Source organism: Plectropomus leopardus, chromosome 21 (genome assembly GCF_008729295.1).
Source record: "Plectropomus leopardus isolate mb chromosome 21, YSFRI_Pleo_2.0, whole genome shotgun sequence".
Lineage (NCBI taxonomy): Eukaryota > Metazoa > Chordata > Actinopteri > Perciformes > Serranidae > Plectropomus > Plectropomus leopardus.
This window is the reverse complement of record NC_056483.1, coordinates 3,340,483-3,364,295: the sequence shown is the minus strand read 5'-3', so window position 1 is coordinate 3,364,295 and position 23,813 is coordinate 3,340,483. Positions and strand designations below refer to the sequence as shown.

The 23,813-nt window shown below is 39.3% G+C and overlaps 1 protein-coding gene across 2 annotated transcripts in view; it reads right to left on the bottom strand.

Moving 5' to 3' along the window:
- LOC121960468 (collagen alpha-1(XVIII) chain-like) overlaps positions 1-23,813 on the bottom strand; it is a 74,811-nt gene that overhangs the window by 19,354 nt on the left and 31,644 nt on the right. For both annotated transcript variants that reach the window (XM_042510173.1, XM_042510175.1), the window contains exons 3-8: positions 13,739-13,986; positions 13,448-13,615; positions 12,365-12,496; positions 5,034-5,108; positions 3,909-4,001; positions 386-518 (exon numbers count right to left, since the gene is read on the bottom strand). In XM_042510173.1, coding sequence (XP_042366107.1) covers positions 386-518; positions 3,909-4,001; positions 5,034-5,108; positions 12,365-12,496; positions 13,448-13,615; positions 13,739-13,986 — 849 coding nt within the window. The remainder of the gene's footprint in view (positions 1-385; positions 519-3,908; positions 4,002-5,033; positions 5,109-12,364; positions 12,497-13,447; positions 13,616-13,738; positions 13,987-23,813) is intronic.

Sequence of the window (23,813 nt, the reverse complement as noted above, 5' to 3'; positions counted from 1 at the left end):
GCTGTCGATAAAAGAATAACACTTAATTAGCATGATTTAAAAAGGTGGAACTAAACAGAATGATAACCTACATAACCTGTTAGGATATAAACCCTTAATTTAGGGCAGGTCAGTGGAGAGAGAAACAGCTGCTTTTTGTCCTTTACAGCACCATCTGCTGGCTAATGTGGGAAATACACAGGAGCTGCTGCCATGGTCATGTATTACAGCTTTAACTCTATGTCGTTACACACATATAAAATAAACACTTTAAGTGCATGTGTGTGACACTGGATTAGATGAGTTTATACGTGCAAGACACTGCCGTTTGCTGCCACCAAAGACACATTTCCTTAAATCTAATAATCTAATCTTAATATATATGATTTATGTTTTTTCCCCCCACTTTTTACTGTAGTCATCTCCTCCTCCTGTCCAGATATGTCCTCTATGTCTTCATCATCGACATCCCTTAGTGTCATCTCAGTGGGCGGAGCTTGGACTGGCGTGCTGTAAGTTGGATCCAGCTCTGGGAAGGGCTGAAAAATGACATAAGATGAAAAAACAAGATTTACAAAAACTTACAAATTAAGGGATGAATTTCTTTAATATACTTTATAAGAAAATTTATAGACTTTTATCAGACGTAAATAAGAACAGGAGAGTTCTTGAATGCATAATCAGAGTGGAAATAATTTGCATAAATGTTTTGCAAAGGCTTGGGTTTAATCAATTCAGCCTGCTTTCATGTCAGATTAAAAGATTAAATGGTCTAGCATTTGTAGATATTAGTTTGACTTTGACTTTTGTTGCACAGAAAAAAGAGCAAAGTGAGTGTCCGCCACAGATGGTAGGAAATGTTTGCTCTCAGACCAGATCCAACTACAGTGTCAGACTGAAAGCAACATTCCTCACATTGCACCAAGCTGGCTCACAGCTCAGCATTACTTCAACCTTATTTTGGCATTATTTGTACAAGATCCGCCGTGGTGATAAAACATCTTGATCCTAATGCCCAAGAAGAGCCCGCCTACCTGTTCAGGAATGATCCATGGAAATGAGAGGCAATAAAAAACAATAAATATTTCCCTGAAAAGCATTGGATTTACTGAATCTGTCCTGATGTGGCTGAGGAGGAAATTTCTCAAATAGCTCTGAGCTGACTGGATAAGAGCTGACACACATCTGGATGACACCTCGAGCTTCCATACTTCAAAATCTTGTGACATAGCTATGATGTACTTTAATAACCATCAATAAAATTAGATTGGATGGATTTTTGCCATTATTTGTCAATATTTTCCAACTTATTTTGTCTGACTGCCAATGCCGATATATGCACATAATTTTTCACCAAATTCCAAAAATGTAAAGTCTCTCCAGTAATGAAATCTATACATTAATATGCAAACAGACAAACCGCAGAGTATTTAAAGATGGACAAGCTGACAGTTCCCTTCAAAGTGAAGCTTAAACATCTTGATTGCTCCCTGGTGGCTGGATGCAGTATTGGTCATAATGCCCGCCCTCTCAAAATTGATGAATGTGACATGGGCCAAAACAAAAGCTCAAAGTACATGCCAAATATATTTTTTTTCAGAAGGTTCTCATCACCCTGATGTTCGTTCAAGTGATAATTTTTTTCTGAAAAGTTTGGTTTTAAGGAGTTTTTTAATACTAAAATCCATCATGACTGACAGCTGTGACAGCCAATCCATGCACTGATATTCAGTGGCGCTGCTATGAATTGGTTAGATGGGTATTTTGGTGGCAACTGCTGCACAGACTCCAGCTCCAGATGACAGCGCAAGATGGCAATGGCCATCTCCAGGATATTTTAGCTTCACTTTCAGCATAGTGGGGGTAAGTAGGGATGCATCGTGCATTTTTATATGCACTATGATACAAATCCAATGCTTTTCAAAATGTACACCTTCATTAGACAAAATAAGAAAATAGCTTTACAATGCATGTAAAACTTTCAATATTTTTGTTTTTATGTAACTTTTTCAAACAAAACTGTAAAATTCATCCCACTTTAACAGGTTTCAATGATGCTCTTTCTGAGTAAATCATGGAAACAGTCAAAACCAAGGAAAATTAAGCTATCTCAAAAAACTTTTTGAAGTATCATGTTATCAGCCTGTCATATTGGCAGAATTGCTCATTTTGGACAGAAGCCGATATTTCATTTTAAAGCTTTTATCTCTTAACACCAATGATTTGAAAGATATCATTGTGCTTACCTAAACAAAATAAGAGTAAAACTATTTCTTATAAGCCACAGTGGGCAGCAGTTGAGAAAGAAAGTCTTGGTAAATAAATCTCCTGATAGTGCGTCTTCGTGCCCTTAAGCAAGCACCGAAATCTCCAGCAACTCCATTGACCTACAAGACTCAGATATTTAATGTATGATCATAAAGTTTCCTGAAACAGAAAAGCTTTAAAGTCAAATTTGGAGCTGTAAAGTAGGGCAGAAAATGACACACTGCTTTTACCAAAATTCAGCAATTAAAGCTCTTATTAATTCTCAACAGGGATGGAAAGTCACAAAAAAAGCACTGTTGTATGTGCAAATAAGTCATTTTTGAGCACACTGTGCTTTCAGTCTAAAATAAAGCCTTTGGTAGATTATTATTTTTTGAATGGGGATTGTATTTGGAAAAAAAACAAGAATGAAAGATGGCTCAGTTCTGTTGTCAGGACACAGTCAGGAAAATTATCTTTTTAAGGCTGCTTTTTTACAGGATGACTTGTTGGCCATTTTCTTGCGTCTGAATTTCACCAAGACAGTCAAATAAAGGCTTTCTTGCAGAGAGTAAGATGGGAAATTGCATTGTTGTTCATGTTTGTACAGTAAATCAAACCTGGAGCCAGCAGACTATACGAAACAAGAATGTTCATCAACAGCAAGTCTGACATTTTTAAATGCCAGAGTGCCATCGGTTAGCTCTTTACTTTAAGTGTCAAAAAGAACTGCTAAATACGAAACACTATGATTCAAAAAAGAGAAGATCCAAAAACAAGTTCAAAAACACAAAATGTAGCATATTATAGTTTATTTCATTATTAGAAACAAAGGTAGGCTAATGTTATGTTACGTGATGATACTGGTAGATAAATTACACATGATTTGCCAGCATTTTGATAGCATCCAGTAAGCATAACATCGAATTATCTTTTTGTGGATGACTGTATAGTTGGTATTTGAAAAAGCAAACTTTGCCTATTTTTTTAGATGCTTGTGGGTCCCTTTGTATCAATCTGTGTCCCCTCTCTAAATTTGGAGGTTTTTGTGGGTCCATGAACACAGCGCAAGTAGAGTTGTCCATGAGTTCTCTTTTTCCTCAGCAGCAGTTTGTGATTCATGGGGTGGATAATTGATATGTTGATCCAATCAGAGCTGATCAGATCAGGTCAGTGGATGAGAAGAATAGCTGCTGTGAGTGAATACAAAATTTTAGACGCATCAGAATGAACAGTTAAGTTTCATTTATAATGCATCTTATGTTCTGCTGCTCCATAGGCGCCAGCCCAGAATATTCTACACCTCCTATTCCCAATAAGATTATTTTAGCTGCACCAGTGACTGCAGCTGTATGCCAATCTTCTGGTGAACAACAAGATTGCAGTGAGGCATATTTTAACACTTCAACAAGTATCCCAAAATGTGTAATTATTTCTTTAAGTAAAATAATCAGTACTCTCTCCAACCCCTGCCTCTGCTTTGTTGCCCTGTTGTATTCTTCTTTTCGTTTTCAGAGAGCACCGAGCTGGCAAAGAGCATCACATATCACCATGTTCCAGTCTCGACCAGGCCAGTGAGGAGAGCTGTTTTCCTTGGTCTAAGTCCAACCCAGCTAAACGGGAAGAAAGGAGGGATACTGTTGTATGTGTGTGTGTGAGAGTGTGCGCGAGTGTGTACACACCATGGTGTACTCTCTCTCCTCCACAATCTTCTTCACTTCATCTCTTCCCTCCATATCTTCATAGGCATCGTCACCGCTTCCGTATCCAGAGGCCTGGAGAGAGAATGAGAGCAGGAGAAAAGGAGACAGAAGATAAACACAGAGGAGGACAGAAATGATTAAACGGACAAATGTGATCTGAGTTCAAGCTGCCGAATGAGCAAACCAGCCAAAAATGCAGCTACCCTCATTTAATTTAACTGGTTCCCACACTTTCAATCAACTTTAGCTTTCAAAACACTGGATATCAGATGTGAATAATGCTCTAAACAATGTTAGAGACAAAGAGAAAGTGGAAACCAAAAGACATGTAGAACAAATAAGATTTATTTTCAGGACATCCAAATATTGATATTGCTGATAAGTGCTGCAGGCACATTTAAATTGTTTATCCTTGTATCAAAATATCAGCCAATCCATGAATAAAACTATAATAAGACATTACAAGGACAACACTGTGTCTTAGTTAATACGATACCCTATCTAGGACAAAATGCATGAAATCTGTTTAACTTTTTGAAACCTGGAGCAACCTCAACTTGCCTTTTACATGTATTTACACCCCTGAACCCAGAGAAAATGTGAGGTTATGATTTAAGAGGTGTGATTTCTTTCAAAAACATGGGGGGAAAGACAATGAGCAACATGGTAAAAAATGTTTAACAAATTGGAATAAATATGCAAATTATCTTTGAAAAGCTAGGGGAAAATGTCAATAGAAAAAAGAAAAAAAGCGAGGGAAAAATCATATTTATAGCCAAGTATCATAATTACATATTTAAAATTATGTTACACTATTATCATTCATTATTTTTTAGGACTTTTTCCTGGTCATATCGTTGTTTGTTCATGTGTTCATTTGGTGTTTGTTGTTAATTAGAAAGGGGAATACCAAATACACAAACGTACATAAATATGACTGTCCACATACTTTTGTCCATCTGTGGTACTGTAGTGCACTTTTTCTACCAGTAGAGGGAGTACTAGTTCCACGTTTAAGCTGCTGAGGCCACGTGTTTTGAAGGTAAAACCACTTCTTTCAGACTGTTTGGGTGTGTGTCTGTGTGTTGTTGTGCACACACTCACATATGGATCGTCCTCCTCACATTGGTCATCTGGGGCCGTGGGATCAGACTTCAGCACCAGCTGCTGGATGGAGCCCTGGAGAGGCGATAACAAGGAGTGGAAGAAGAGGAGAGTCTGTGTTATGTTGCGTGGTAATTTCATTCAGTCTGTGTCATTACATTTTATTAAAGCTTAGCGCACATTTCCCACACAGCAGCATGCCGCCTCTGTCTCTCAGCGTAACACTTTTTCAGTCTCTCTCTCTCTCTCTCTCTCTGTCATATCCAGCACGTACACAACTGCACACAGTAACACACGCTCACACACTCAAACTGACACTCACACACATCTGGAAGTGAAACAGGTGTCTCACGCTCATCCAAACTGTCTGCACGCCAAAGATAATTTTCACATCAATCTCATAGCACCATTTACCACATAGATATGTGTGCAAATTCACATTCAAAGTACAATTACATCATTTTAGTGGACATTGGCATGTGAGATTATTTTAGTACCAATAATTAAGATTACAAATATAAATGCTCCACAACTTGTGTTTTACAACTCAAATCAGCAGCAGGCTTTAGATATGTCTCCATGTGTATGTTAGATCAATTTTCATTTTATTTCATCATTTTATCTTCTTTCATTTGGATACTAATCTTCGGCTTTTTACAGTAGCACAGTATACAAAGTGTCCAAAAAAAAAAAAAAACCCTGTTGAGAAATGTTGAACCATCTTTAAGCCTAGTAACAGCTGCTGGACATCATGCAGGTGGCTCAACAAGGGACCTATAGTAGTGTTGACACTGACATTTCAACGCAATAATGGTTTGCCAGCTTTGAAACACTGATGTCTGTGTTGAAAGGTTAAACTGGTTAACATTAATGAGTGGATGCTTGTTTAAACAGAAGCTGTAAGTGAAGATGTTGGACCTTGGTACAAGAGGTTCATGTTGGTTAATATTTTAATCGCACACAGATGTTTCTAGATCCATCCCTAGAACCATCCCTGAAACCATCACTAAAACCATCCCTGGTACCATCCCTGTCTGTTATGATATTCATACAAAATGATGATTAAATAACACTTTGGCATCAGCACTGTTGGGGTCATTCATTCACTTAATTACTCCCTGTAGAGAGTAATTTGTTACACTACTTGTTACATTACTTTTTTATTAATCTGCAGCATCTCCTGAGATGCATTGTCAAATAATTGTCAGTTAACAATATAAGGCTAAACTTTTCATATGCCTGCTTCTAAGTGCAAAACCACGATAAGAAGAATCAATACAGGACTGGCAACAGGTTAGAACTGACTCAAAATAAAACCAAATCAATAAAGAAAACAACATAAAGTAGGCCGGCCTTCCCAGCAACGCCTCGTACAAAAATGAATTGCCTTAAAATAATATATCAGTAGACCTAAATAAAAAACTGCGAGACTAGCCTTCCTTACACCATTAGATGATGACTGAATTAAAAAATATAGACATTAATATAGACGTTTAAGAAATTATGCAACACAAATTAACATAGCTTTCTGGAAGGTAACTGTAATGTGATTACTTGATTGACTTGATCCATTACATTACTTTGTTACTTTGTTTGTGTTTACGTTTACAGCAACATGTTACCCCTAACATTTGGGCATCAAGTTGTCATTACACAATTGTAAATATACCCAGTGTTATCCAAGTTGAATATACAAATAAAAGTGCAGTAACCTTGCAAAAGTGTAACAGTTCTGTGAAGTTCCACTATTCTGTAAAGTTATCACGCAACAAGAGTTTTAAACCCCTACATCTGCTCATGAGAGAAGCAAGCAGGGACAAATCTAATGTATGCAACTGTTGTTTACCATGAAAAAAGGGCCCCAGTTTATCTATTGGCTATTCCAATTATTTAATGCATGCACGAGTGTGTGCACACATGCAGTTGGTCCTTCAGATGTGAGAGTCAGTGGGTCCGTCCTCTTATTACATTGGTAAAGACTTGCTAAAGGCGATCTCAGCCAAGTTTGTTGATATTCACTTCAGGCCAGAGAACAAACACCTGTTTTTGATGGAATGAAGCTCAGCCTGTGAAATTTAATGGTGGCGACGGAGTGAGAAATAGACATGAGGGGGAATAACACAGAGAAGAAAAAGGATGGGTGGATATGAGTTGGGGAGAGCAACCAAATCAGACACATCTGTTTGTGCAGTAAACAACACATCTGAAATAAACAAAGAACGGGCCACGCAACCATTTCCGATTCTTTTAATCATTTTAGCGTGTGAGTTCCTGCGGATGATTTCAGATGGTCAGTGTGTAAACTTTTCAATTATAGAAATGTGAACACTTGAAGGAAGTGGGAGGGTTTGTCAGTGTCAGGCTGTTTGAGTGACACATTTACAGTTGCATGATTTAAGCTTGCACACAACAAAGTCTATAACACAGATGATCGCATCAAAACATGCACTTTAAAATCTCTTGATACAAAACAGATTAACATGTACGCAGATAATGAAGATGGGATCTGTAATTACATATAGGGACTGATCCTCCATTTGAGGTCACACTGGTAGTAGTTTGAATTACGTGGCAAATGGCTTCAACAGTCATACCATCTATGACATTATCTTCTACTAATCACCAGATTTGAGTTGTCAGATGTGATGAACATGGTTAATATTTATGAACTGAAATGAAACACTGGGCTCACTCATGATTAAACTTTTGTAGATTGGGTGCTGAATCACCAAAGTAGATGTTAAAGATCAGATTTATTATTGCCACACAGACGTTTGGGCCGTATAATAATTCTGAGCTGTCAGAAGTCTTACTTCAGCATCTCCCTTTCTGAAGACACCACAATTGGTCCATCCGGCAAAAGAGGGACAGCCATGTTTCCTGTAAGGTTTTTTGAATGAATGCTGGGACACGGTTGACCCAAAGGAAGCTGTGGGATTTTACAAATGTGCAATATAACTGGAGCTGCGATATTGGAGAGTCACAAGAGATGGAGTGAGAAAAAATACGATGATGTCCACTCAGGTGTTTTGTCAGGGTGTGCTATTTTTAGCTGTGTTATGGTCAAGCAGTTTGGGTTAATTTGGTAAAAAAAATATTGCAGGTTTCAGGCAGGTGGGTCAGTAAGTGCCAAAGCAGCATTCTTAGTAAGTTATTAAAAACTTACACATTGTGCAACAGTCCATCTTCCACCTTCTCTCCCCCTCTCTCTATCGCAGTCTTTCTCAAACAAACACAGCTGCTTTGCCTTTCTTTGCCTTTATAATCAGTTCTGCAGTGCTCAGTGTGTCTTGTTGTCTGTCTTTGATCAGAAAAAATCAAATGAAGTTTGTCATATTTAAAGCTCTCCGGTCAGAATGTCCAGTAAAAATATCTCCCTTTGAGAATATGTTGGCCCAACACCTTGTCCTTACAGCAGGTGGGCTTGGCCTGACAGAACTTTTTGGGTAAGCTCTAAGTGATGCTGACAGATACAATAGAGCATTTTTATCTACAAAGCATTTGTTTAAGAACTATAAAACTATAAAATATCTATCTATATCTACATCAAAAATTGCAGGTTTGTAATTCTCATATCGTTATGTTTCTTCCTTATGTTTCTGCAGACATCTCAATAAAAAACAAACTAACCATTGTGGTGTTATTTGATAATGTGGCAGCCATTGAGTCTTTCGGTAAGTGCAGACCAGACTTAACCAGACACCTTGTCCTAGCCTTGGGAATCTGGAGCCACACTCATTGCTCTAAGATTTGGTCAGACTGGTCTGAATTTCATGACCTTTGAGTGAGAACTGACATGCCCCAACATATCTGAGCTCAACGTGGTGGTAGTATTGGATATAAAGATTGTCTGTATATATTCTGTAGTCTGGTTAGTGTCTGCTGACTGGTACTCTTGAGTTTTTTCATGTCAGAGATGGCTAAGAAAAAGGTACTTCTAAGTACTTCTAAGGTGCTGTTCTGTGTCTGCAGTTGCTGGCAAGCACCACATTGAGGAAAGTGTTGTTGCCAAAGCAACGGAGTCGGTCACCTCAGCTGCTGCTGCTGGCAAAGTGTGTGTGTGTGTGTGTGGTTTTTTTTTATGTCACGAGATAATTTGATCAAAACAAAGTGTACTAGGACTTGTGGACTGTAAGGCAATACGATTAAATAGCAATTATTTTACTACCTAAGTGTTTTTTTATTATTGGTATTCAGAATTCAGTGACCTCAGTATATATTTCCTGTTCAATCCAATATGAACATTTAACAAACCTGCTCCACAACATACATGCTTGAGCTGATCTTTTATTCCCAACTCCACAAAACAGTTAAAGTATGTCAGCCCGAAAAGCTATAAATGAGACCAAATTCTACACCTGTAACAGGATAATGTTACTTTTTTGGCAGTACAGGACAGCAAGTTGCAGTATCTTGTCCTCATTCAGTGTTTATATAACTCAATGGCTGCATGCATAAATCTGTGCCAAGAAAAACACAACACACATGCACACAAGTTGACCTAAAGCCTCCCCGACAGTGTATTTCCTCAATGTTAAGGGTCGTAAAGCACATTCAGTTGCTCATGGAGAATCGGAAAACTCAAAAATGGCTTGCACACACTCTCTTTTTCTATTTCTACAGTATATTCACACACAGTACACATGGTGCAAGCCGCACACAAACATTTTCCAACAGCCAGCATGAGGTGTGTTTTCAGTGACACCACAGAAAGCAAAAGTATGAGTGAACAATTCAGAGTGAGAGAAGATATTTTGGTATATTTGTTTGCATGTGTGGTCATGTGAAGCTGTGTTTGAGGGTAGAACTGCAGAGAGCTACTGCTGCTGCTGCATGGCTGTTATTGCTCTCCCTGAGAGGAGATGGAAGATCTCTAACAGAGCTGCCAGTTCAAACACTGAACAGCTGGAAACCGACAGTCACTACGGGTCCTCTTTGTCTGAGAGAGGAGGACTGTGTGAAGAGGGAGTAGAGGAATAGATGGAGCTTATTGGTGAGAGATAGGAAAGGAAAAGCTATGGAGGGCCTCAGGTGATTTCTCACAGCTTATGATGGCCATACTGGAGGGTTAACACTTAAGCAATGTCGGCTACATAGGGTTTTCTGTGACAGAAAAGTACACTTGGGATTTTCTGCCGTTGTATGTGGGTATGAAGGGTATCCCTTGATTCATGGTGTCACTTTTAACATCATTTGCATCATGTCTACTCAAAATACTTCTTTCTGGGGGCTGGTGGGTGTCTAAGCCTTAGAATCTATATATTTCTCACTTTATCTTTTATTTTCTGATGTTTGGAAACCAAGATCAGTAAAAGTAGCTTTTGCAGGAATACTTTAACCACTAAATAACAATTACTCACCACTCACAAAATTCCTACCAAGCTTCTGAAAATATGGAACTAAAGAAAGCAGGTGATATTAGCTTAGCATTAAGACTGAAAACAAGGGTAAACAGCTAACTTGGCTTTTTTTCAAATTAAAACTGCCATACTATTCCTTTAACCAACTGGATTTTTCCTTATAGAGGTTTTATTTTAGATAAATTGGTATTTTAGCAAGGATCAGGGAAAAATCATTTTGTTCCCATGGAGCACTGACAGAATGCCAATGGCTAAGACTTGTGGGATTAAATAATAGTAATTCTATGTTTATTAAAATTACACTAAAGTGAATTATAATACTGTGGGGAAAAAAACTTCCTGTTGTCTTTTAAAATGGTCCAGTGTCACTGCTACCCCACCAAGCTAATATTAAGTCAATAAAAGTCATCCTCTGGGGGCAGTCAAAACAAATGGCCCACGACATCAAAATCTTGAGAAAATGAAAACATTTCTGTTAACATGCAGTGGTCACTTTTGCTCTTTAAGGTTAAGACATAAGGTAGCAGAATATTTTTTTTCAAAAATTTAAAATGATGGTATAATGAAGTGATTTCTGTCTAAAGTGAAACCCAAGCTCTTCATGATGTAAATACCCACGTCAGAGTTGGATTTAAACCACAGCAGGTACAGACTTTGATTTGATAAATTGTTCCAGCAACAGAATGGGACTCCCCTCCGAGGCCAAAAATTCCTGAATAAACACTTTCCTCACCTCCCTGGCTTGTTGAATTTCTTTGAAACTCTCCTCAGATTTCTCTAATAAAACCTTAATGAGAGGAAAAAAGCAATAAGAACTTGTTTCCACTGTCTTGGAAATGAAACATCTTGTAGTCTGTCCATCAAATGAATTTACATAAGTGAGAATGGAGAGAAGGAGAAGAGGAGGACAAAGGTTGAAATGCAGCATAAGAGAGGCAGCTTTTTGTTTTATAGGCCACAGGCCAAGGATTTTTCGAGTTTAGCCATCGGCCATGACTTGATTTATTCAGAAAAAAGAGTAGCTGGCATGTCGTATAATATAAACCTAGCTCTTCTCTTATTAAAATTTTAGATTCTTACAATGTTTTGGACAAGTTTCAGATTTAACATCTTGATAATATTGAAAACTCAGACATTTTTATGGCTCCTATATACACTATATCAACTTTACTTGCTTATTCCATACATATAGAACATAAGCGAAAGGTATTCCCTTTACTCTGAACTATTTTCTCCTCATCATCCCTCCTGTTACATTGGGGGAAATACAGCAAATCATAGATGATTGGGAGAAAAGTGCTGAAGCATTTACTGGTTTGTTTTCATTTACGAGAGTACTGAAAGCTGAATGCAGCATCCCATGTGTGATCTGGTTCCTCAGCACTTCTCTGTCACACACCCTCAATATGACCACACAGGGATATTTTTAATAATTGCACGGGATTGGAAACTTCAACCTTGCATCCTTACTACTGTATTATTTGATTCTACTCTTCTAAATGAAAGAACTGGCGCTCACAGTTGCATCCAGCGTAAGTCATCCAAGACAAGAGACTCAGATGAGAGATCCAAAAATGTAAATCACATACAGCTTGTCATTTATGAGCTCTCGCAGGATAAAGCAGAGCTCATAAACACATGCGCTCATTCAGTCCTTGTCTGCTGTGGTGGTCATAAAGCTGCCAACAAAGACTATTGTCTTCATGTCTCAAATGTAAAATAGGCAGTCGCCCAAATGCCACGTTTGTCACTGGGACTAGCGATGGATTCGACATCTATTCTCAACCCATTGATCCAAACCCAGCTGACATTAGGAATGAGGAATTAACAACACAGAAAAGCAGCTCTTGTGCAGGGCTGATAGGGGAGATGGAGAGCAGGAAAATGTTGAAGTGATCATGTTGTGAGAGATGATGATTTGCACAGATGTTGAGGAGTAATGTGTGCACACAACAATAAATCCAGACTCACCACAAACCTCGCCAGGCCCGTACCCCCGGCGTTCCCTACAAAGATCCCCGAGCTGGCCTCGAAGGTCAGAGGCTGAGGGCTCCTGGAGAAGGCGACTCGGTGGTATTCCTCACAGTCCATGTAGAGACGCACCTGAGTCAAAAGGACACACGCACACTGAGTTATTTCCAGCAACAGAGAACCTACAGCACATCTGTGGAAGAGACTTCACAATTTTTATTCCTCTACTATTCCTCACAATCGCATATACAATGAAACATTATCTGAATTTGGTTTTATTATCTGACAACATCCTCACTTATCAAATAAGCATCTGTCAAAGAAACAGGAGCCACATGTAGCTTTTGTTGAAGCCCTGTGTGTAATGCTGGAAAAGTTCTGGCTTTGGCAACTTCTGACATGCAGGGAACAAAAACATGCATCAGAATATTGTTGAGAACATGCCTGGTGATATTCTGTTTTTTTGTCATTGTCAACATATGATGAAAAAACTTACACCAATAGATAATTTAACCTAATTACTATTAATGTATGTATAGCCAAAGCCTGATTAGCATATATTATTTGTGTTGCACAGCTCCACTGTTGTCCAAAAATGATTAAAAACAAATAAATGAGCAACACAACTGACATGGTTCTTCAGTACAGTAAACACAGGCACTGTAGCTCATTTTAGATCAATCCATCACACACTCTCCTGCTGCTGTTAACAGTCAATGGTGCATTACTAGTTGTCCCCTAAATAATTATTGTTTGCACCTTTTTGACTGATACAAGAGTTTACCAAAGTAGCCCAGCGAAGTTGACACAAATTTGGTTGTTTCTTGCAAGGTGATTTTTCAACTCTGAAAAACTGAAAACTTTAAATGAGTTCATTTACCATCCATTTACAATAATTGTCGGCATTTTGCACCCAGCCAAAAACAGGCATGATCCTTATTTTCTACCAGTTTTAGAGGAGATATGGGAAGATCCATCCAATCTTGCCTTTAAAATAATTAACCCAATCATGATTTGTTGATATCGACCTGCCACACGTGGCATCTTTAGCCCAACAAAGTGAACTTAACATAGCAAACTCACCTCTGCCCCCTGTACAGTCAGGGTAAATCTCGCCCATCTGCCTGTCAGGTCTCCCATTTTAAAGGAAGCTGCTTCCTGGGTCTTTCTTGTTCCCGGGTCGGTGTAGTACAGTATGACTCTTTGGGAACCATCTTCCACCTCTGACAACGCTATACCTAAATGCACAATCTTACAAAAAAAAATCAAAACATTAAGAAAATTGTTATTTACATTCTTTCGATCTGCATAGCAGAAAAGGTAGTGCTACAGAAATGACAGAGGAGTGGAGTTAAAAGGATTAAAGCAGCCTACCTTTTGGTAAGCATCTGTGATGGCGAACAGCACACCACCACGCCGGGTGGTAGGTTTAGCTGTGACCGTGATGGCAAAGTCATAGTAGAATGGGTCGGGGATGAATGATTTTGTGAGGCGCCCCACATTGGCGTCCGGGCCGAAGCTGTAGGCGGGATAACCCTCGAAACCCGTAACAAAGGATACAGAGGGAGGAAGGGGGACGCCGATCAACTCAGTCAGGTCCAAGGCTCCCTGAGAACCGCGGTCTGCAGAAAACAAACAAGGAAACCATGTCAGTGGAAGGGAAAAGAAAATAAAAAAATTCATGCAGCCAAGTGTATCAGAGTGCATTATTGGCCTACTGACACCTTTACCAAACAAAATAAACTGAGCTAAAAAAGTCATCAAACAAACTGATTGCTGCCATATGGCCTTATGGAAACAACATGGAGTCAAGGGGTAAACTGAACTTCACTGGTGCAGAATTTGGCATGTCATGCATTTGCTGTCTATTAGCGCCAAAAGCCTCTTTTATCCCAATCACTGCAATTACTGTATTAATGATGTATGACAAATCCTGTTCGTCTGGGAGCACCTGCAGCCAGGGCTCCTCAGTTTCTTTAGCCTGCTTCTCAAGTGAAGCGAAAAATCCTTTAATTTCTGAATAATGAGCTATGATGATCACTTTTTTACCCACACTGTAGTATTTTTCTTTTGGACTACTTATGCATGTTTTTGTAAGGTTTGTACTTAGAACTTAGAAAAGGGGCCCTCAATGGGCTGCAAAAAGTTTCAGGTTTTCCATGTGTTAATGAGTTTGTATCAAGTCACCCAGGCAAATTTGTTTGGGAACATGTACCACTAAAATAAAACATTCAAATGATAAAGCACTTTAAACTGTTGATTTTAATGTCAAGATAAAGGTGGTTTGGATTTTTGAAGTGGGATTGTATAAGGTAATTATCCATATTCAGAGAAATACCTAAAGTTGATGGTGGTTGGCACGCCCCTAGTTTAAAGAAACAGGCAGGAGTACCATTACTGAAGACAAACAATCTACTGCAGCACACAAGGTATGGGGCAAAATGTATCTTAACCAGTTTGAAAAAAAAAAATCAATATCAGTTTAAGTGTACACTTTGTTAAGGATATGTTTGCTGCTTTATTTGGCCATGAGGTTGCCCTCTCTGATGAGGAATTGAGGCCACTCAATTGAGGTCTATTAGTTTTTCTACTTATTTTGTGACTTGGATTGATCCGAATGAACCACTCAAAACACCAAAGTAAAATAATAACAAAAACAAACCAGCTGATCAAGGCAACTAGCTGTAGACCAGCAACTCCTGTGTTCAGAGAGGTAAAATTACGTTATGTCAATGGAGTCTGTCTTTGAAGTCTTGCGTTCAGTTCAGTTCTCCTTGGGAAAAGCTCTCTGACAGCATAATAAAGTATTAAAAATATTCTATATATAGCAAACACAAACCAATACTTTTTTGGGGGGTGCTTCTTTTTAAGGTGGCTAAAAATACCTATCCATAGAGTGCTGACGTAGTTAATACACTAACTAAGGATAAGTACCTCATACAACCGCACTTAAAAAAATCTGAACTCTACCTAAAAGGAGGTTTTTAATGTATTTTTTCTTTTGTAAATTTGTGCTGAATGAAATCCTCACAAGCTAGACAGCACACTCAGGGCCAGACAATAGGAGCAGAGGTTAGTATCTATGGCTAGACATAACATAATGAAGCTGCCATGTTAAGTGTGCCGTGTGCTCTGTGTTTGATGGGTACTTGAAGGTGACAGGGTACACAATCCACAGAGAAGCAGAGCTCGACCTATAGATCATTTTTGCCCCGGGGCCCCCTAGTGGGTTAATTCAACCACGGGTCAAAGGACTGACATGTTATCCTAGAAATTAAAGCATTCCACAGTTCACACAGTGTGGGAGACAGTCTTCTTATCATGCATCCTCTACAAGACTGAAACAAACTAATTCAGGAAAGTTGAATAAATTCATTTTTTATTACATTATGAGCATTTACAATAATCCTTAATATCCTTAATTTATGTTTTATTTATGTTTTTTAAATATTAATTGTGATTTGACCATCGAGTTAGCGTCCACAGCTAGGAGTCATGAGCACTCTGGATCATTTCAAAGAGGTTCCAACCATCTTTGTGTCTGTCTTTAGATATTTTGAAGTTTGACAACACGTCAGATACACCCCATAAAGTTTGCCAAGAGGGTGAGAAGGGGCTTCCATCTGTCTAAAACCCCCACCCATGTCATCTTCCCATTACTCTATGCACGGCTGAATGCACACCCGCCTGCTTCTCTTTCTGTCCATCATGCATGCACAAATACAAACAAAAGTCCCTGAGCATGCCAGCGCGCCATGTGCTCTTGTCCTCTCCCTGACAGACACGCGAGCACTTTGTAAATGCCCACCTACTGTACCACTGCATATATTCTCTCCTCCTCTCACTCTTCTCTCTGTCACACACACACAAAAACATGCCATCCCATCTACACCTGGTTCTCCTTAGCGGGAAGACCCCGGGAACAATCGTCTGTTCTTTCAAAGCATATATGGGCAGCGGGGTACAGAGGCCGGGCATCTGGAAGGCATTAGGTTAGACTAATACACACGTGCTGCGCAGTGGCAGCTCCTGTAAATTAGGCTTACTGTGGTTGTGTGTGTGTGTGTGTGTGTGTGTGTGTGTGTGTGTGAAGGACTGACAAGGCAAAAGGAGTCAGGGAGGAGAAAGACAGAGAGTGAGCTGGAGAGTGGAAACAGTAAGAGTTGCATAAGTGCAGTGTGTGTGTGTGTGTGTGTGTGTGTGTGTGGCCAGTAAGGCTCCCCACAGGATGAGAGGCACACTCATTCTCACATGCATTAATTGGATTGAAACCCCTGCAGACTGTGGCAATTAAAAAATAACAATGAAATGCAACCCACACCACTCTGCTGTATAACCTCCACTGTAGCTGAATACTGTAACTGAGCTGGACTTAAGTTTAGAATTGTATCTGTTCGCTGGGCTACTGTAAAAAGCCCAGAGAACAGATACAATTCATACTTTATACTACAATTTCAATGTCTTTAACTGTCACAGAGATGAGGAAATACAAATATATCTGTTTTCCTCAAACATGTTTGCTTCTGTTTCAAAAAGTCCACTGACAATGTTTCTGTCAACAGAGTCCCTTCAGCTGTTGACATCAGATATTTGACTGTGAAACATTTGCAGGACAGGGTTGTTGACAATAAAGGAGCTTGCACAACTTCATAGGTGAGCCGAATATGTAGCTATAAATGTGGAAATGCAGCAGGCATCCCTGCAGAAACGTCACAGCAACAACGCTGCCAGTGTGGACACACTGCTGTCCACAATCAATCAACGCAGCTCTACAAAATTAAATCTGAAAACAATGTGTGCAGAATTCAGCACTGACATGAGTTTACAAAAAGTTCAGCTTTCTTCATTCACTCTAAAATACGAGACAGGCATTTTTTAAATTTATCCACAGAGTAGAGTGTTTTTGGTAAGTTCCATTTGACTGTGAGAAGCTCTGGCTTATTGTAGACAGAGGGCCAAAATAGAAAGAAAAAGATACGTTTTCTGATTTTGCATGTTAAGCATGGATGTGGTCTTGCATGAGCCCAACTTTAACACAAGTAGAGCCAAAATTTGGATGTGACTGAGATAAGGAGGTTGTTTTTTGTGTGACTTTTTTTCAAGTAAGCGCATTCCAAAAAAACTGGAGGTGCAACAAACAACTGAAATTATATTCAGTGCTACAGTACAAGCACTTCGTTTTTATTTCTCTTGAGAGGAATTTGGAAAAAGGACTTTCTATGAGGCGCCCATTTTATTAATCTGACGCAGTGAAATCTAAGCAAGCTCAAACGAGCACTGAGAATTATTTTCCAAATACTCTTTGACCCATTTCTGATTCCAGAGAAGCCTGGAATCAGAAATGAGTGACTGGCCTGTTGGCTGCCTCATCACCAGACGCTATACCTTCTCTGTTGTCAGTGATAAAATCCTGCCAAAGTGTGTCGGCCAATATTCCCGCGGCACAGCCTGTCCCCTCACTCTCTCTGTGCCCAAAAGTGACATCACTGCAGATGTTCCTCCACTGGGTCAGAGACTTCACAGCTGGACACATTGCCATGGAAACTAACACACACTCTGCATGAACCAGCTTCAGTAAATGAGTGCTCCTCCTGTGTCGTGCATCATCCAAACAGCGTATTTGTAATCTAACATCTGATCATGTTAAAGAAATGTGGCTGTAGCGATCATTTATGAATGCTATCATCTTAGGGATACTGTGAATAATGAGAGCAGAGTGGTAAAAATGTAAAACATCCCAGAGCAAGACGCTGTCAGCTGTGAGAAACTTGTGAGTAATTCGGGTCAGGGTGTGACTTCTCTGTGTAATCAGGCTTGGCTGAGTGTGAGCACCACCTGCACTGGAACAGAGAGAAAGCAGAGGAGACGAGGAGACTCAGGAGATACAGTACATGTCCTCCAGCTTGTGTTCACACTAATAACTTCAAGGTGTGTGAAGGAAGTACAAGATGCTGCCATGTGATTAAGTCCTTGAGTCACTAAGGAATACCACTGGCTTTAAGTGAGGGGAACTCCTTTTTCTTTGGAAGATGGGGATGTGTTGGGCTCATAAAATACACAGAGATGAGTTTAGGTTGTAATTTTAGTGCAGAAAGACGGTTAAAGCAGATTTAATCTCACAGTGCACGGAGTACCTATGTAGGTACTCCCAAAGCACACGTTGCAAACTATAAAAAAAGGAAAGGAAGGAAAAAAATATATATGTTGCTTCATATTATGCTTTATCATTTATTTCATTTAAGGGGGGCGTCTACACAATGCACAACACCAAAACAAACAAACATCGAGATATTGAATGTGGGGATTCAGCACAAAACACTGACACCGACTGGCCTTCTGAAAACGAGGACCTCGTACCCAAAAGAGGGTCTCAGCAGACCATAAGGCAATAAGCATGGCTGCAATATAGGAAAGGAAATTTGAGGTTAAAGAAGACACAGTGAAGAAAAATGTAAATCAAATACTGATGATGAATATTTATTTCCTTTACCTGCACAAAAACTGCAGTATTCCCACACAAGACAAATGTGAGTTAACAGGTTCATTGTACTGTGTGTGACTGTGTGTGCTTACAGGGTATCTTGTGTTTGCATGCCTGCTCCCTTTCCAAATGAGCAACAGTCGATCCAAACACTGCCGTCTCCACAGGGCTGTTTCTTAAATGGGTCAGTGTGTTTTGGGAGTCTGTGTTTTCTGACTGAGAAAGTCCCGTGTGACACACTGTTATGGCAATATCCAGATGGTAATGAATAGCATAAAGTGCAGATGAATAGCAGAAAGTGCAGTTCACTGCTCTTACATAAGCATAACTTGAAAGGCACGAGTTAGTTGCCCTTTCACAATAGAGCAGCCCTATGACCTTTTGTAAGAAAAATAATTAAAAATAATAATAAAATGACTGACAGCACAACATCTGCATGGGTCACACTAGTTATAAGAGATATTTTATGATGGGAAATGTATGACTGTTATGAACCCTTAGCCAGTTAAATCATCTTCATTACAAAGATGTTTAGCCTTTAGCATTAAAAAGGCCATTTATTTTTATGACTGACAAGTAACCTACCATAGAGAATATTCCTGTAGAGTTAAATTTTGGCATTTTGCATAGCTGTTTCAGCAAATACTTTGTTTGCTATTCTGAAATATTTCATCCTGGGGATAAATACAGAGCCAAACTGTATAAGCACAGTTCAGTTTGAGTGAAAACAGATGGAACCAAACCCTACAGCACACAACGCATACAACAAATGAACAAAATGCTGCATTTAATATAACATAAGGGCAGTTCAGACAGGGCAAAGCTCTTCATGCACAACTATTGATATCATCTTTACACTGGAGGATGTAAACTTACTGTAACCAACACAGAAACTCACATACTGACACACAAATACACACATACCTTGTACACACACGCTGTGTATAATGTGCACTTTTCTGACATGACAGCATTTGCAGTGGGACAGGTGATGTTAACTTCAGTGTTGTTAACCTGCAGGAGTTTTCCATTTTTTGGACACATTACAGCAATCATGGGCCCTGTAGGAATGGCTAAGGTGTATACCATATCACAGTTTAATTCAGCTCTAGTTTTAGACTGAAAAATGTGCTTTTTGCTTGGCTTTGGCTGAGATATAAAGATACAGTATTAGGGCTTGACCAGAAAGACAGAAAAGAAAAAAAAGGTGGTCATAATAATGTGGTGATGATGGACGCAGTATTTTGGACAGCTCTAAACGGAGCCGGCCAAAGTCACTCAGCTGTCAGTCAGTCCGCAGCGGTTTGCAATGAGCTGTCACAACTAATGACAGGCTGAGTAAAAGGAATCTAATCAAACCTCAATCATCCATAACTCCACATCACAGATACTCAGATAGGAAGGAACATGCTTTACAGCGAGTATACCTCCGTAATGTATGTGCATGTACACACACACACACACACACACACACACACACACACACACGCACACACACAAACACACACACACACACACACACACACACACACGTACAAACATTTACACACTAAACTTGGTTTAAGTGCAGCAGTCCAGGACATTTCTCATAAACTTAATTCAAGTATTTGGAGAAGCAAACCTCGGTGTTACACAGCAAATCTTCTGTGGCTGTGGTGACACCACATCTTAAAAACATACTGTTCTTTCTCCCAGGCACTGTGTAACCTCATCTGCTCCCAAATATACTTAAACTTGATTTACTGAGCTTGTATTAAAGCAAATCTGCCGAAAGTACTTAAGGTGACCCATCATGATCTTTCTTTTTTTTTTTTTAACTACAAAATGTTTACATGCTCAAACAATGTCCAAAAACACTATTTTCCTTTAAACACCCCCTGACATGCTCATGCAGGATTAAAATCTTAAATTGGGGACAAACTAACAAGATCTACAACCATAATTTACACATTTCCTTGACATTAGCATGTAGCTACATGTAGCAGTGTACTACCCAGAAATGACAGTATAGACCAGCACTTTGTTCCGTTCAAAGCCAATAAACATCTGATCAGACATGTTCAAGCAGGAATATGATCTGAAAATCTGAAGAATCAACAGCATCAGCAACCAAGATTACATGTAGCTACATGCAGCTTTGTGTGCACTGTAAACACTCACGGAAACATGCGCGGAGAGGACGAGCATATCAGGAAATCTTTCACAATCTGACGTCAGCTCGTCATGAATGCATAACAGAAGTATTCAGAACAGTCTGAAGTTTTTTCTTTGACGTGTTTACCTCATTATTTGAAACTTAATATGAACATCCATCATTGTAATGGTACATACAACAGAAAATAAAGAAAAGCATCAGGAGTCCACTTTCATTCCATAAACTTGGCTTGAGTCAGCACTGAAAATTAGACCTAGAAAACTACAAAATTGAAAGACTGTTGTAATAACAGTTTAAATCGGCCCATTTCTTGCATAAAAGGTTCCTCCTTGCCAATAAAAAAAATGAAATGAAAATAAATCTGAAATACTGGATATCAGATTGTCCCAGCAGGCAAAAGGACCTTCTAATGAGCGCATCACCAGGCAACAATAACTAGCTTTTGACAAAAACATAAAACCAACAGAAACTTAATGTGCATTTGATTAAATCCAGTGGCTGCTTTGATGGTAGGAAATGAATCATAGGCATGTCTAATTTCGAAAATGATTATCATGAAGCACACTTGATTTGTAGTAAATAGGCTAAAACATAAAAGACCATGCCTAATTTGTAAGATATTCTGGACCACACCAGTAATATAACATCTGAGAGGCTTACTGAAGATAACCAGATGTCCCCCACAGATCTGTGTTTAAATACATTTAAATAAATAACCAATTTGGACAAATAATCAGACTCAAACAGGGATTTCCTTTCTATTCTGTTCTGTTCTACAACTGCAGACTAACTTTAAATCCTCCCTTCAGGTAGACAAAACAAGGCTCTTCACATCCTTTCATTCGGAGGCTCACAGTGTTTGATTGACAGCGTCGAGGTGATGTCAGCCATGTGTTGCAGTGAAAAGCAGGAAGTTCTAGGTAAATTGCCGAGACCACACAGCCTGTGTATTTAACTTGAGACCGTATACACACGCATGTATGTGACCAGGTGAGGCTACAGGCCTCCCATTTAGCACAAAGCTGCTCTGTTGGTGTCGAGCTAAAGCGCTAAAGTCGGCGCAGTCATTAAGAGGAGCTGAGCAAAGCTGAGTGTTAGCGCTCTCACTGTGATCAAAGACTCACAGCACTTAGCTCAGCCATGAATGGGTCTTGTTTGGAGTGATGTCAGAAACAAAGGCACTTTTTTTTCTCTAGTATGCATGTCTGACAGCAGAGATTAAGCTTATCCGTGTTGGTGTAGCGTCTAAAGAAAGCGACACAGTAATGATGTGTTTCTTGAATTTAGAGATACACCACATTTTGCTGAAACAATAAAAATATTATTTGTATATCCCCAAAAGATGGCAAGATGTTACTGCTAATGCTAGTAAATCCAATTCTCACTTAAAATGTGGATTTTTACAATCTTTCTAAACTCTGTGGATTTATACAAACGCTAACCAAAGCAGCAGGCTATGTTTTCATCAGTTATGTAATCTTTCTTCCCAAAGTCCACTAATGATACAGTCACGTGTCATTCTTGGGAGTCAAATGGGTCTTTTCCATTGGCACTTATGGCCGCCCCAAGTTGTGTTTCATCATGCCAAGCCGCACGAGCCGCCCCAGAGATGGAGCGTCTACGGAGTATGGCCAGAAAGGTGAAAAAAGATGTTCGGCTATTAGTTATTTTGTAGCCTCCAACTGAATTAGAGGTTGACAGATTATTGACCTGGCCGATTACTTGGGCTGATATTTGGTATTGTGCCAATTGTCTATATCAGTGTTTTATTTCAATGATCCCAATAAAATTGATTAATTAAAAAGGTGCAAAGAAAGTGTCAGCACTCAGTCCTCAACTCTTTTGTAGCTTAGTTTAGTTTCCAGAAAAACCCAACATTTCCTTATTTTGATGCTTCATAATAAAAGCTTTACATAACAAAATAATAAAAAAAAAACATGTCCACAGATACTGCGGGGAGGACAGGAAAAGCAGAAACAGCCACAGAGAGATGTTAGATGTTTACCTGCTGTGCTGTGTGATGGAAAAGCACTTTCGGCAAAAATAAAAGGTGACCTTTAGCCGTGAATCATCCTGCTGCTTTTAAATGTCATCACTCAAGACAAGCTGCCATCAGTTACAGACAAATCGTCAAGTGGCTCACCCTGTTGTAATGGAGACACAAACCACTGCCACGCCTGGCTGACGTGCCAAACCAAACCAAACCAAGCCAAGCCAAGCCAGCCCACAAGTGTGGAAAAGGGTATAAAAAAAAGAACAAAATCCAAAGAACCAGACAGAAAAGTGTATCATGGGAATAAAGTGGTCATGTTAAGGAATGAGGTCGCACCTGTGTATGCGACTCTGCTGTATGTTAGGAATGTGATGCTCAGATTGGACTCTGAGGCCTGCATGCCTGCTGTGTGCACAGAAAGAGACAACATAACACATTAAGAATGTCTCAAAGTCAGCAAGCTACCAGATTTGTTCAATTCGATGCAGCTTCAGAGACAAGTTTGATCGGAAACAGACAGTTTGTGGTTCATTTTGGGCCCATTTATTGATCCCAGCGGGAAAAACAGATTGCATGGTGTTGCAAGCACCTAACTGCAGAAACTGAACCACATGAGCAACACTCAGAGACAAACACTTAAGATGCACTCAGGGTGATTTGTGTGAGAAAGTCTATCCTACTGTTAAAGGAGTGAGTTCATCCATATAATTAAAAAATATTTTCTCACTTCTTTCTAAAGCCATTCTGCTTTATCTGTTTATATTCTGACACATATGTCTTCCTCTACCACTCTAATGCAATGGAGGAGTGGAATTATCAA